This window comes from Ursus arctos, unplaced genomic scaffold (assembly GCF_023065955.2).
Source record: "Ursus arctos isolate Adak ecotype North America unplaced genomic scaffold, UrsArc2.0 scaffold_31, whole genome shotgun sequence".
Taxonomy (NCBI): Eukaryota; Metazoa; Chordata; class Mammalia; order Carnivora; family Ursidae; genus Ursus; species Ursus arctos.
In genome coordinates, this window is record NW_026622997.1 from 19,794,604 (window position 1) to 19,809,796 (window position 15,193).

At 52.2% G+C, this 15,193-nt stretch overlaps 1 protein-coding gene across 1 annotated transcript in view; it reads left to right on the forward strand.

Annotated features, from left to right (window-relative positions):
• The window catches only part of GMPR (guanosine monophosphate reductase), a 45,242-nt gene extending 30,068 nt beyond the window's left edge, over positions 1-15,174 (forward strand). The window contains exons 7-9 of the mRNA XM_026511538.4: positions 5,158-5,200; positions 8,291-8,450; positions 11,945-15,174. Coding sequence (XP_026367323.1) covers positions 5,158-5,200; positions 8,291-8,450; positions 11,945-12,125 — 384 coding nt within the window. The 3' untranslated portion in view covers positions 12,126-15,174. The remainder of the gene's footprint in view (positions 1-5,157; positions 5,201-8,290; positions 8,451-11,944) is intronic.
• The last annotated feature ends 19 nt before the right edge of the window (positions 15,175-15,193 follow it).

A 15,193-nucleotide genomic window follows, 5' to 3' on the forward strand; every position in this document is an offset into this window, starting at 1 on the left:
CATGCTGTTGAAATTCACTAAAGGGAAGCCACGGCAGGGGGCTGTTAGCAGGCCCTGATGCCCGAGAGGCTGGACTTGAATCGGGTTTCTATTTATTGTGGCCCGCGTGGGGTTCTGAGAGGCAGAGAGCTGTAAATTCAGGACACCCCCTACATAGGTGAAGATTTAAGTGTGACTAGTTAGTTTTGTCTTGTCGTCTGCTGGGGACATCACACAAACGAGAATTTTAAAGATGGAAACAGACTTAGAAGAAGGAATGACTATTATTTATCAAGCATCTACTATATTCCAGGCACAATACACTTCTAATTTCTGATCCTTGGAACAACCTGACAAACTAGCAGTTAGCATCACTTGACAGGTGTATTAGTCAGGGTTCTCTAGAGACACAGAACCAAAGGGTGTGTGTGTGTGTGTGTGTGTGTGTGTGTGTGTGTGTGTGTGTGTATGTCAAGAGAGGATGTTGAGGAAGTATTTGTTATAAGGAATTAGTTCACGTGATTATGGGGGGTGAGAAGTCCCAAGATCTGCAGGGTGAGTTGCCAAGCTAGGGACCTAGGAGAGTTGATGCTGTAGTTCCAGTCCGAGCCTGAGGGCCTGAAGAGTTGATGTTTCAGTTGACCTTAAAAGGCGGGAAAAAGACCACGTTCGTTCAGAGGCTGTCAGTCAAGAAAGATTCACTCGAGGGGAGTCAGCCCTGTTGTTCCATTCAGGCCTTCAACTGATAAGATAGGGCCCACCCACATCAAGGAGGACAATCTGCTTTACTCAGTCTACCAATTCAAATGTTCATCCCATCAAAAAAAAAAAAAAAAAAAAAAAAGAGAAAGGAAGAAAGGAAGGAAGGAAGAGAAAAGAGAAGAAAGAAAAGAACCCTCCCAGAAACACCCAGACTAATGTTTGACTAGGTATCTAGGCACTCTGTGGCCCAGTCAAGTTGATACAGAAAATTAGCCATTGCAACCAGGTGAGGAACTGAAGCTTCATGATCTTAAGTAACTTGTCCGGCATCACTACTGGCAACATTCAGACTGAGGTCTGTTCATCTTCCCTTGACTGCCCCCCTACCCATTTCGAAAATGAGGACGTCACAAAGAGTGTGAAGAAGAAAGGCTTGCTGAAGTCACAGAGAATGCAGGGTTCTGCAGGACTCCGTCTGCTCATTCTCCCACCCCAGCGCTCTGGGAGACGTGTGCTTCCTCTGTCCTTCCCCACAGGGTCCCCCCATGCATGTCTTCCAGCAGGGAGAGGACGGTCAGTGCCCGATGCACGGTTAGAAGGGGAGGGATTTGAACCACCAGCGAGTTCACTATCCACCGATAACCAAGCACACCTTGGACTTTGTGCTGATTTATAGGACCTAGAAAGAAGTCCTGGGAGTAGGTTGACTGGGATCACTGTGGTCTCTTCTTGACTCAAGCTCCAGCATTTTAATCGGTGCATTTTATAAAGACCAAGAGAGCATACCTATCAAGGCCCAGGAGGCCCGGTATTGTGAAGGGCTGGTCATGGGAAGGATCCAGATGATTCAGAATCCTCCCCAAAGTTCTCTGTCTCTGTGCCTGATCACTGGCCCACTGACCCTCTGCAGAGAAGTACCGATGGATCAGTGAATTTCTGATAATTTTAATGACTTAACATAGCATTTCATAGCAGTGAGACCATTCTTTAGCAAGACCTACACGAAGTTATTCAGATAATTACATTTTCATGAGGCCTGAAAAATTCCGCAACAGGATAGGTTTGGCCTAGAAAAAGTTAGAAAATACAGATAAATATAAAGATTCCTGGAACTGTTATCCTCTTAAGAGAAACATGCCTAGTGTTTTGATAAGTATGCTTCTAGGCATTTTTATGTTTTTAAAAATTCTATTCATTTATTTATTGCTTCAAGACATTTTTAGAATGTACACTTAACTAGGGTTCTAATCTTGTCCTAACATTATTATTGCTGTTTGACCTTGGGCAAGCCACTCAACCTTTCTGAGCTCTCCTCATTCCCCCCCGCCACCTACAAAATAATCAACTTCAGGTTGCTTGTGGTGTTGGAATGGCAAAATGAAGTTTGTAACAGCCTCGGCACGCGGTAGGTGCTTGATTTGATTTCCCTCTGCCAGTCCCGCACCTGCTTTCACCACCCTCGGTTTCAGAGCAGGGGAAGTATTCCGAAGAAGAAGAGGTATGCCCACAGTTCACAGATCGCCTTTCCCCGTTCCTGTCACGTGATGCTTTTTCTGCTGAAATACAACGTGAATACTCTTGAAAAACAAAACAAGCAGCTCTTTGAATATTTGCACATTGTTTTTGAAAACATTCCGGCGGCTGTGATGTTTCTCTGTGAAAGTAAACGTGTGTCTCAGATGGCAGAGATTTACCCCTCCTGCTCTTGCCTCCTGAGAACACGAAAAGGACGCTTTGAACAGCTTCTGGAAATCACCCGTGAACGGAAGTAGGGAGCAGACTCCTTGGCCCTAAAGCGTTTTGCGACGTCGGATTGCACGGGGTTAAACGTGCAGTCTGTAGTGCTTGGTCCGCCCAGTCTATTTATAAATGCATTTCCAAGTAGAGCGAGCAGAAGATGCTCTACGTAGGGTTTCCTCTCTGGCACGTCACGGTGTCCTCTTAGCGTGGACATCTTGGCCCATCCTGGGAAGAGAAGAGCTCCTTTTCAAGGGCTCCAGTGACCTCATCCCTAGCCGCAAGAATGTGGAATTTTCCGGGCCCCACACAAGACACCTCCGTGGCAGTCACAACTCCTCACTCACAGCTTGCAAGCAAGGGAGAGTGTGTGTGTGTGTGTGTGTGTGTGTGTGTGTGTGTGTGTGTGTTTCAAGTCCGATAACGTCCTAATGTAATGGAGCCGTGAGTTTGTTTAATCTTCTTTTTTTTTTTTAAGATTTTATTTATTTATTCGACAGAGATAGAGACAGCCAGCGAGAGAGGGAACACAAGCAGGGGGAGTGGGAGAGGAAGAAGCAGGCTCCTAGCGGAGGAGCCTGATGTGGGGCTCGATCCCAGATCGCCGGGATCACGCCCTGAGCCGAAGGCAGACGCTTAACCGCTGTGCCACCCAGGCGCCCCTGTTTAATCTTCTGAAGTCATATGTTTGAAACCCTATTGAGTGCAAAACTGGTTTTGGTAAAGAGATAAAGTATTCAGAAAATTCTCAGGATGAGCGAGGGGCATACAGGGGGCTTGTAGCTTTGAAAGAGGAAGTTCGATATGCTGGAGCTTGGAACAGACAAGAGACACAGCCCCAAGTCCTGTCACTGTCTTCCCATGCGCGGCTGGGGCCATGTCACTTGGAGGGGCAGACCACTTCTGCAGTGACCATTCCCTAGCAGCCCGGGGCCCTCCGGGGGTCTGAGAAGCCAGGCACGCTTCATTTTATTGAGCTTTTGCTTACTTGCACTTCCGAGAGACGGTGTTTTTTCTTTTTGAACGGAAGGTCTGTGGCAACCCCACCCCGGGGGCAAGTCTCTTGGCACCGTTTTCCCAACAGTATTTGCCTGCTTGGTGTCTCTGTGCCACAGTTGGGTAATCCTCAGAGAATTTCAAACATTTTCATCCTTGTATTTGTAATGGCGATCTGCGATCGGTGAGGACGGCTCGCTTAAAGCTCAGGACGGTTGGCATCTTTTAGCAACAAAGTATTTTCTAACTAAGCTGCGTACATTTTTTTTAGACAGTCATGCTAAGTCGAGTGCATGTCCCTTCTGTATGCACCGGGAAACCACAGAAGCCATCCGACTCGCTTCATTGTGATATTGGCTTTATTGCTTGTGGTCTGGAACCAAACCTGCAGTATTTCTGGGGTGTGCCCGTCACAGACACGATGGAGGAAATAGTTCCAGGCTGTAACTATGCATAAAAAAACAGAGTTCGAGCTTCACACCTACTTTTGGGTCCGAACTGCAAAGAAGTAATGAGGCGGAAGTTGAGTTGTAGCTGCTGGAGCGACAGGCCTCAAAAGCAGATAAAAAAGGGGATTGAGTCACAGGACCCCTGTTCTCCATGGGAGGTGCTCATACAGCGGTTCACCCTGGTTGGCTAGATGCCCTCCAGCTCTGGGGGCCCATACGCCTTCCTGCCAGTTGTGGTGACAGTAGCCCGGGCGGCCTGTGTCCTTCCCAAGGCTGGTCTGACCCCTTTCTGGGTGGGTCCCACCTTCCAGGAACAGGCGCTTGCCTCTGAGACCTTGGTGTTCTTCCCAGACCCGCTCTGAGCTCGGGGCTCTGTCGTCAGGCCAGCCCTCAGCACTGACCCTGCCTCCCCCCCGGGCCTTTGCTTCTTGGCCTCTCTCTCTGTGGGGTCTGGCGGCAATCCCGGCCACCCTCGCCGGCTGTCTCCTGGGACGTCACACAGGCCGCATTGGGAATAGCAGGTAGTGGCTTGTGTTGGTAAGGAGGCCCTGTGGGCTCTGCATTCTAGAAGCGCCACACTGTGCTGCTGGGGCTTCAACATAACTTCCACGACGGGGCCACGCTGGGCAGCCCAAGGTGACCGTCCCGCTGGGCACTAAACCAGCCCCAGGCGTGTGCTCTCTGTGGGCACGGTGGGATCAGGAATGCGCGTTTGATTCTAAGCTAACCGGGCCCATTTCGTGGAGGTGCACAGGGGACGCATGGAGTGGCTGGAAGCATAAAGGAACTCCGTGTCCCTTCCCCGGCTCTTAAAATATTTCAGCTCTTGTACTAAATAAACCTCACCTCACACCAGGCGGGGAGGGAAAGGTGACTACCGAATGAGAGGGAATCGGGATGGCCCTGGCCGGGCGTGTTGTGTAAGGGGCTGGCGGCGAATTGAGGTCTCAGAGCACCTCCTGCTGCCTCCCGCTTCCCCAGGGTTCCAGGGCAGGGCAGGGGCGGACAGGTGGGCAGGCGGTTGGCGGGGCTGACCCAGAGAAGAAACCCCAGGAGGCTTGGGGGGTGCAAGGTGCAGCATTGAGGGCAGCAAACTAAGTGCAGACACGGTGATTGGGAAGTGCTGGGCCCGGGCTCTGAGGGTCGCTGCTTTTGGCTGGGGGCTTGCCCTTGGCTGGGGGTGCATCCGGAGATCCCCTCCTGATGACCGAATCACCCCGGGGTTGGGGGGGGAGGACAGCCTGGCCAAGCGCACCGCTGCTCACACCCTCTCCTTACTTTTTCCTTTTTGAAGGACGGAGGCTGCACGTGTCCAGGAGATGTCGCCAAAGCCTTTGGTAAGGGGACAGGGAGGGAGGGGTGGGAGTTCCCTGCCTCCGTGTGCTGGCCTCCGGGTGCGAACCTGAATGGAGAGGCGGGACTTGTTGGGAAATTGCGGGCCAGTCCTGAGTTTCCTGTCCCCGGATTTTAGCCCCAGTTGGCCAGAATCCCGAGCGGGCCGAGTGCCCAGGGGATGGATGGGGGCAGGGGGGACAGCCTGCAAGCCGGGAGTGGGTGAAGTCATGGCTCGGAAGGCCCAGCGTGCCTGTGGAAGAGGCCAGTACCAGGTCCGAAGCACAGAGACTTCAGGGAGGGTCCCTGGGGCCTAACTTGGGGCAACCTTTTGGGAAGGACTAGAGTCCCCCAGCGGTTTCTCACGGCAGGCCGAGGAGCCCGTGTCCCACCAGGGGGCAGCAGTGTTCAGCTGTGATGCAGGTGGGGTTTTGGACCCCCTGGCCTTTTCCTGGGAACACGCTAGGCAGTCAGCGGCTCCACGTGCTTGCCACCTGACCTTGACAAGCTGTGTCTGGAGGTCAGAGCTGGTTGCACAGCTGGGGACAGCAGCCTGCCAGGTGGGAGCTGTGTGTGCCCGCGGGTGACAGGAAAACCAGCACCACAGCCCCACTCCCTTTTCTGAGGCCAGAGCCAAGTTCACTGCTAATTTTTTTTCCTTGTTTTCTTTTCTTTTTTGCTACGGAGAGGAACTTTCTGTCTGAGGCATTCCTAAGGGGTGCCAGTGGTCCTTCCCCTCACCTGCATTTGGCAACTCCTCTTTTTTGACCACTGCTTTAGAGACCTTCCCATAGAATGCCTTAGGGTTAGGGATTGGTTCTCTCTCTCTCTCTCTTTTAATAAAACACTGAAGGTGACAAGGAGACAGGGACAGTGCTCTTAGCAGCCGGGTTCTGTGGCAACCCTGGGGAATACCGTGAACACGGGCAGCCTTCTTACGTAACCCCCTCCTGATCGTGCATCTTGGTTGTGGAAGGGGACACACCGGTCATCTTTGTCATCCAGGGTGCCTACTTTATAGTGGAGACTGAGGCCCTGAGAGGTGGGTGACAAGGTCAGGGTCCCACAGCTGGCGGCCGAGCTGGGGGGATCGGGACCCCTGCCCCACTTGGGTGCTCGCTCACTCCTTATCAAGACCGTTACGATGTTTGAGCTGAACTACTGAACGCCGCTGGGTGCTCCTGCTTGTGCTCCCTGCACCGAGTAGGAACTGGAGCACTTTTAAGTGACTGGTCGTTAAGAAGGTGCCTCGTAGGTAACAGCCGCTGGTCTTTGGAATCACCTCTGGGATCTTTTCCTTCGCTCTGCTTCCAGGGAGCCAGGCCTTGCCGGGTGCGGAGGCTCGGCGGAGGGAGGGAGAGGGAGAGACTGCGTCAGGGAGAGCCTTGGCGAGGGAGGGGCACCAGAACATTCAGAAACAAAAATAATTGAAAGCCACTTCAAAGCGTTGTTGGAGTGGATCTGTGCTCTGCGTTCCTGCTGTTGACATCTGCTACTGCGGTTGTGGTCATGGGGAGGCCTGGCTGGATACCAGTCGTCCTCTGCCCCCTCAAAGTCATGGCAGGGCAGGAGGGGTGCGGGGGCAAGGATCCGCCATTCATGTTAGGGACCCTGGAATGACGGGCCTGCAAAGCTTGCTGGCGAGTAGAAAGGTCCTGTTGTGCGTGGCTTGCCCGAGGGCCAGGCCAGGGGGCCAGGCCTGCAGAGCCGGCTTCTCTGTAATGTTGAACAGAAGGGGCCAGGATGCCTGACACAAACCCCAGAGTTGTCCTGCAAGTATCTAACGGACCCACTGGAAGAGGTCAGGGCCACTTCTCAGGGGTTCCTGGGCCCCCTCCTCCTCCTTGTCCTTCATCCAAATTCCTGAATACGTCTCTGCCCTCATGTCCTCGTGTCCTAAATGCAACCCTCAATAGGACGTAGGAGGAGACGTTCATAGTCAGTGGGGAGACTGTACCATCATCCCAGAACAGGATGGGAAATGGTGGTATTGCTAGTTCTTGCCCATACACACTTTCCTTTCTTGACGACTAGTCATCGTACATTGACCGTGTGCCATGTCCTGTGCTAAACACTGGAGACGCAGCAGCTTCAGAACCATACGCATATATGGTACATCGACCGTGGTATGGTGAGAGAAGGAACAAACCTCCTTTTTTTCCCCCAAATAAGTCTCATTGTTAATAAGATCCTCCACACACGTTCGCTACTGAAAATTGAAATAGCACATCAAATGATCTTATCACAATTCCAATTTTTGAAAACCAGAAAATCCAGCCTAGGCACCCTGTCCTAATTATGCCCTAGCCAAACCACCCCGATGCTTTCTGCATACTCCTTCCGCAAAGTTACCTGGCTTCCGATGTTTGATGTGGGTTTTAGCTTAACGGCTCCAGGCTTCTCAAACACACCGGCAACACTCAAAACCGGTTAGTGCTTCCTTAGGTCATATCAAAAAGTGGAAGTATACTGAAGTCATTCGAAACATATGTATATGTGTGTGTATTTATACATATGTGTGTATGTATGTATATCTATGTATATATGTGTATATGTAGATATAGAATTATATATATATTTCATTTTATATATGTGTATAAAATTTAGGCTTCTCTTCTTAATACCCAGTCTCCAGTGTAGGAGTTTTGGTCTGTTCTGAGGTCTTTCATGATCTACACAAGCAGAGTGTGAGCGCTGCTAGCCTAAGGTAGACCAGATGCCTGACGAGGGCACAGGTGGAGTGACTGTCAAGGATAAGATTGGGCACCATGCCGTAGAAAATGCCGCCCAATTCTTAATGCTGCTCTGATGATGAGACTTAGACTGTGTTTGGAAGGTGGTCATAGTCAGTCATCAGTCACCATTAAGTCCAGTGCTTTAGCCTTTAGCTGTATTTCTTTCTCTGAGTGTCCAGTGCCGGTCTGTTCACACAGCAGGCCTTCTCCACTTCTTCCAGAAAGGGAGAGGTTGAGCTTTTTTCTTGATTATTGCTGGGAGCGAGGAGGGGTTGGAGTAGCACGCCGATCCTTCTAGAGCCGATTTTCTCTGAGCTCTTTTCCTTGTGGCTGCTCTTTGTCTACCCTACTGGAGTTTAGGGGCTGGAGCGGATTTTGTCATGCTGGGAGGGATGTTTTCAGGCCACACGGAGTGTGCCGGAGAGGTGATCGAGAAGGACGGGCAGAAGCTCAAGCTCTTCTATGGGATGAGCTCCGAGACGGCAATGAAGAAGCATGCGGGAGGGGTTGCTGAATACAGGTAAGCCTCGAGCACCAACTCTGTTAGCACTCGCGTGCCCTGGGAAGGCGCTAGAAGACGGACCCTGCTTCTTTTTAAGTAGCCCGGGTTTTTATCCAGCTAGCCTTTGCTGTGTTTGGGGCCCTCGAAAGGCGGTGCAGAGCAGACGTGTTTTGGGACGGGACGGAAATGTGACGAGGGGGTGTGTGAGCAGGTGGGACTCCTGCTCAGCCAGGCCGGGAGGTGACAATCCAGACTTTCCAGGGGCTTAGGCAGGAATATTTTTGCCGTGTCCTTCCGATAGAGCCTTCTGATAGCTCTGAGCTAGCCCCGTCACTGCCCATCTCTAGCCTGGAACGAGTTCAGGCTGCAAGAATTGAGTTGAAGAAGGGGTTTCCCATTGCCTATGAAACAGGTGTGGTGCACACCACCGTATGGAGGTCAGGCCTTTCTGGAAGATGCCGTGTTTTCCCTATGGTGGGACCCTTACCTGCCTCCAGGCTCTGACGGTTGACACAGGCAGCATTTTTAGCCATTTAATCGTGTTACTCACTGCAGAAAGGATGCTTGCTTCTGCTTTTTTCTCTTTTTTTCTTTTGCAAATCCACGATCCCCAAAGATAACCTGGCCTTTTCTGATTCATTTCCATCTTAATTGTGCACACGTGTGCTTGAAGGACCTGAGGACAGCACATGCCCACTCCCTGGCCCTGTTCCCTAGAAGCTGCTGCTGCTTCTCACCAGTGTCAGCCTGATGACAAGTGACACAAAGTGGACAGGACAGAAGGTCTTGCTTCCTCAGAAGGAAGTCTGCTGGGAGGGAGGGATTGCTTTTCTCCGGAAAGCCTCAGGCCCTGGGGTGGGAGCTCAGGTCTTCCCTGGTGGACACCCTCCATTCCTACCATTCATCCCACACACGAAAGCTGATCTCGAGAATCTGGGATGCAGACGTGTTGTATGAGGTTCAAGTCCTGCTGGAGGTAAAATCTCAGAACCCCACTGAGAATCACGGGCGGGCAGGCAGGAGGCATGGGATACCCAGTAGAGCTCTGTGCTTCAGTGTGGGGGGACTGGTGGACTGATGTCCATTCTCATCCTCCAGTCTCATATTCCTCTTGAGGGGGGACCTCAATAAAGATGGTACGACAGTGAGGGGAAGGCAGGGTGGGAAAGAGGAATAGGGGACTAGGTCTATACCTTCATTCTGGAAACTTCAGTCAGAACAAGAGGACTCTCCTTCCCGTGCAGCCTCAGAAGGCTCTTTCTCCCATGTGGTGCCCGATGGAAGAGGTTGCATGGTTTACGAGGGTGGGCAGGGGGAGGATCACTGCCTCAGTGCCACCCTGGACCTCTGGTCCGGAAGCTTCGCACTTTCCCAGCAGCCCTGTCCCCACCCCAGGGCCTGTGCGGTGTCTGCTATGTGCTGCCATGTTACGCGGAGCCATTGTGGTCCGGTGACGCTAGATGCTTTGCCTGAAGGACACTCTGTCTTGGTCTGTCCTGGGTTCTAAGGCAACTAGACAGAGGAGGGCAGACCAGGCTGTGCCACATGCAGACGCCAAGACACCGAAAGAAAAAAGAAAATTCCTCTCCTGTAATTTCAGCAGGGTTTAGACAAAACAGAAAATAGAATATTCTGGAAGCAGATTCGAATCTTAGACAGGAAAGGCAAGTGCTGAAGGAATTCGAACCTCAATCTGGAGGCAGCCCGAGCCCTGTAGGCTGCCTCTGTTTTTCTCTCTCTGTCTCTCTCTGTCTCTGCCTCCCTCGCTCCCTCCCCTTTCGCTGGCAGTTTGCAGCCCCATCCCCACGGTTTCCTCACAAGAATGGTCCTCCTTTGACGTTGGTATTTAATTAAGGCAAAGCTATTTATGCTTTGCTGGTTCCTTCCCAGCCATTAACCATTTATTCCTCACACTGTCCCCGGGAAACAGATCAAAGTGCCTGCGTTTACCAGATGAGACGACGCGAGCCTCAGCTATAAATGACTTGCAAAAGGGGCCGTCACCCGTCAGCAGAGAAGTGACGATGAGAGTCTGGATGACTTCCAGTGAGCCCCAGGCAGGCCATGGAGATCTCTTTGAAAAGTGACACGGCGGTCATTGCCAGAGCAAGTGCCTAGGTGTTGGTCACAGAGTGCGGTGACGGGAACCGTCTCCGTGGGGCCAGGGACGGGCGTCAGGAGCTCGGTGCTCTGAACCAGCCACGAGCCAGCCCTGGGTCCAGTCAGAGCTTCAGGGTAGATCTCATTGCACGTAAGGATCGTCTTGCCTGCGTGGACTCCAGGGCACGAGAGTTAAGACCATTTTGAAATTCTAGGCAAGGAGTTTCTGATTGAGAGATGCTGTTTTTTCTAGTTGAAGAGAAGCGGCTAAAGAAAGTTCCAGAATTTGGTTGTTAGAATTTCTAGACTGCCTGAGCCTCGGAGGAGGGCTAGAGTTTTGCACAGATTGGACATTTCCTTCTTGTAACGCCCCTCCCGAGGCCAGTCGGCCCTGTAGGTCCGTGCAACCTAGCGGGGCTGGAGTTGTCCATTTTACAGATCTTTCCCGACTTAAGCACGAGGCTGCGTCCCGATAAACCCATGCCATCTTCACAATTGAAGTGCACTAAGCACACGGAACCCGCTGAACGTCAGAGCTCAGCCTGGCTGCCTTACACGCGCTCGGAGCACTCACGGTCGCCTCCAACACAGGGCCTGTGTGGTGAGAGCGGGTCGAGTGTCTTCTGTAGTTTACCGAATACCCTTCTGAAAAGCAGACCGGTCGTACGGGTGCAGAGTGGTTGTCAGCGCCTGGGTTGTGACCCGCATCGCGGTGAGGGTTGTTCGCACCTCGCTAGCCTGGCAAGGGATCCACAAGCAAAATCCCCAAGTGTGCTTTCTAGCCAGCGCCTCCCGCTTTCCCACCACGGCGGAGTCAAAGCACCGCCAGCGGGAGGCTGTCTGTAGTGACACCTTCCTCCTGCTCTTGATCGGCGTCTTCGAGGACACTCAGGCTCTGCTTGGAGCGCTGGCGTGGGGAGAGCTTCTGTTGTAGATCGGGGAGTGTGACAAGAAGAGGACGTTGAGAGAGGGTCATCTGCCAGGGCTCTTGTTGCCCTGGGGCCTCTGGGGCTCTGGGCCCGTGGGACGCTGGTGTCGGGATTAAGCTAGAGGAGGAAGGTGGAGTTGGTTTCGCTCAGGGGCAGAGTGGAGGCACAGTGCTCAGGGGGGCACCACGCGGGAAGGTGTGGGTCCACTTCTTCCAGGGCTGCTGACGAGGACTTTCATTTTCCGGGCGCCCCGGGCAGCCAGCAGTGAGGCTGTGCGGTTTGGGTGGGAGGAAAGCATTCATCTGAGATGCGGGTACAATCAGCTCGGCATTTGTAGCCATGTGGGCATGGGGTCAGACGATGGCATTCAGCTACCTGAGTGCCTTGGGGCTGCTGAAAGGGCTAAAGCTGGGAATAATTCTGGCTGCGTTCTTAAGGGAGAAAAAAAAACAGATTAAAAGAAAAGCTTCCTTTTTCTTGCAGAGCCTCTGAGGGCAAGACTGTGGAAGTGCCTTACAAGGGGGATGTAGAAAACACGATTCTGGATATTCTTGGGGGACTGAGGTCTACCTGCACTTATGTGGGGGCCGCCAAACTCAAAGAGCTCAGCAGGAGGGCGACGTTCATCCGGGTGACCCAACAGCACAACACCGTGTTCAGCTAACCTTGAGGATGAGGTGACGGTCTGGCTCGTGGAAGCTTCATGCGCACCTGCCTTCCCACCGCCCTCCTGTTACATCCGAGTTTCTGGCCGCTCCCGAATGGTGGACTGCTGCCTCCTGCTCCCCTCCCCGCCCCCCGGAGGCTTTGGGGCTCCCCTAGTGCCTTCGGGGAGGGAGGCCAGAAGCAGGGCACTGACGGGGACAGTGGTCAGAGCCCAGCTGCCTGGAAGTCATAACCTCATTGTTAAAACTAACTCACCTTTTTCTTTCTTCTTTTTTTTTTAAAGAAAAATGGTTTCACTTTAATATAATGCGATTATCTTAAGACTTGGTGGAGTGCTGGAGTTTGCATGTGCAGGAAACAAGTTGTCAGGGGCACTGGGGGTTTTCTACCTTTTCCCCACACTTGGCTCTTAGCAGTCAAGGCTTGGCGGGGAGGAGAGGGCAGGGGAGGGTCGGGGCGGCCAGACCAGTCAGTCACTGGCCTCCCATCCTCCACTTTTGGTTGCTAGCAAAGGACAAAATCGCCTGACTAAATCCACGAACCTGAAGAAGTGGTCTCCAGCAGATAACAAGGTGTGGCGACAGGGTTTCCCCACCTGCGTTACCCATGCCTTCTGGGAACAGGTTATCTGTCACTATGGGGTCCATGTTGCTTTGGGGACGCTGTCCCTGTCCCGTTTTTTCATTGAGTTTTGTTTTCCTTCATCTCTTCCCTCCTCAGTCCCAACCTGTCAGGCTGGCCTCTTTCTTAAAGAGAATATACATGATTTTGAAGTTCACGTGATGTTTTATTGAAAGGTTATGCACCAAAAAATTGGCAAGTGGAATCCTTACTGAAAAACAGTCAAAGCCTTGACCAGCATTGTAGAATGACTTCTACAAGCCATTGGTTTAAAATATGAGTTAGAACTATTCCCTTGTCAAGGCTGTTAATACTTTCGAGGAAGGACCACATGGTATTATTATCAAGTGGTCAATTCACGGACTGCTAACAATGGTATTTCCTTGGAGAACGGACCCATGGCCTTGGAAGAATCCTACAGCTGGCCGCCACCACACTTGTTTAAATAGTGTACATGAATTTATTAACGATGACTGGCCACTTCTTCTGGAACATTCCTTGAGTAATAGGACTGGAAAGTCTATGCAGACCAGGATGTTTGCTTTATTTTCTTTTGAACGAGGCTTAACAAAGCAGATATGAGTCCATTTTCCTTGAAAAAGCAAGCGACTACCGTGGCGCAGAGAAGGACGGTCACACCGTGATACTGTTTAAGGACAAATTAATGGCCCGAGATCCCTGGGGAGCTGTGGCCATAGGAAGGATCCATCCAGACCATAACGCTCCAGGAACTTATAGGTCCGTTTGTGGTTTTATAAGAGTACATTTAAAGGTCCAGCAACTTGAACTCTGTGGTCATACTTTCCCCCTCAATCCATTGAGAATAGTTCTCGTACTCGTGGAAACATGAATTGGCTACAATTTTGAGATGAAGGGCTGGAGGATGTTTAATAGAGAGAGTGAGATGTGGGGTTTGGCTGGAAGCACCTCCCCTTTTCTGTTCGCTTGTGTTTGAGGCCCACACTTCTCCTGTGGGAGATGTTTTCTACTCGAGCCCTTCGGTGTGTCCGTGTTAAGAGATTCTCTGTTGTAAAATAAGGGAGAGAAGGAAAGGAAAGTTCTTGAGCAAACCCATTCTGAACGCGCCCGCAGTAGTGAGAGGACTTTTAGGGCACACCCCTGCCTGAGCTGGGGCTGGGCAGTGTCCCCTCTCACACAGCCAGTTTCTGTGCTGCACCCAGAGTGGTCTGGGAGGGGGACCCCCAGCAGCCCCCTAGAGGCTGTGCTCTGTGCAGAGACCTGCGCCCGCTTTATCCGTCTTGTGTAGACCTTTTGCACGCTTTGTTTCCACGAGCTGGAGGGCAGGCGTTTACTCACCTAGTTTTTAGGAAAGCACATCACTTTGAAGCAGAGATGTTGCAAAAAGCACCCGTAAGCCTCCATTATGCTTTGCCTTTTCTAAGTTCAGCTCTGCCTCCCATAGCTGTGGGCCCTGGGGAGCCTGTTTCGGGGGCGCCCTCAGACCTGGTATCAGGCCTGAGGGTCTGCTGCAAACTGCCAGCCTTCCCGTGTGGGAGTCGGGGCGGGGAGAGGGGAAGTCTGTGAATGAGATGCCCTTCCCCTTGGGCAGCTCCTGCTGTGCTTTTACTGGTTTCAAGGCCAGCCCCAGGGCAGCATGGGAAACACCGCTTTTCCCCGAATTTGAACAGTTGAGGTAAGTCTCCAGCCACTGGGCCCTGGACCTTTCAGAACTGTGAGCATCTGATACTTAAATCAGCAGGGGAGGCAGTGATTCAGTCTGCTGCCCCAGACGTGGCCACAGCATGCGGCTCCCCAGCCAGGACTGCCCTGGAGGAGGACAAGGAGGACCCTCGTGTGGGCCACAAGGCTCCCCTAACCCCCGACGGTGTGGTGCACCTTCTTTCAGCACTGACATCCACAGTGTGGCAGGACCTCAGCCCAGTGCGGAGAGCAGAGTCTGGGCAAGATGCCCCCAGACGTCTCAGCAGGAAGGCATCACCCACTCCTCCCTGGGCTCAGAGAAAACTCTGAATTTGGCACCGAGAATTCCCTTCCACCTCGGCAGAATCTTAAGGCTGGAAGGATTCTCTAGCTGCACGTACAGATGGGGGTAGAGGGGCTCCCGTGCATGGGTCCTTGGGGGGATTACTTCCTGGGCCAACGGCTAGGCGTGGGCACGGTGCACGCTTGCAAATGCAGTGCCCTCAAGACAAACGGGCTCCTCTGTGTGCATGCTGGGAGGCCCCGGGCTTGTCGAATTTCTATCAGGCCCGAACAGAAGGAAAGTCGAGAAGGAACTGTCCACGGTCAGACCACAAACCAGTGTCTAGCAACGCCGTTCTGGAATGTATCGATGATGCCACAGGAGTCCCATGAAGTTGCCAAATGCTGTTTAGAAACAAATCTCTCTTGTCAACAGCATTGTTCAGACAGGAGAAATAAAACATGAACTGAATAAGTTGAAACGTGGGCTGTTGAAATGTG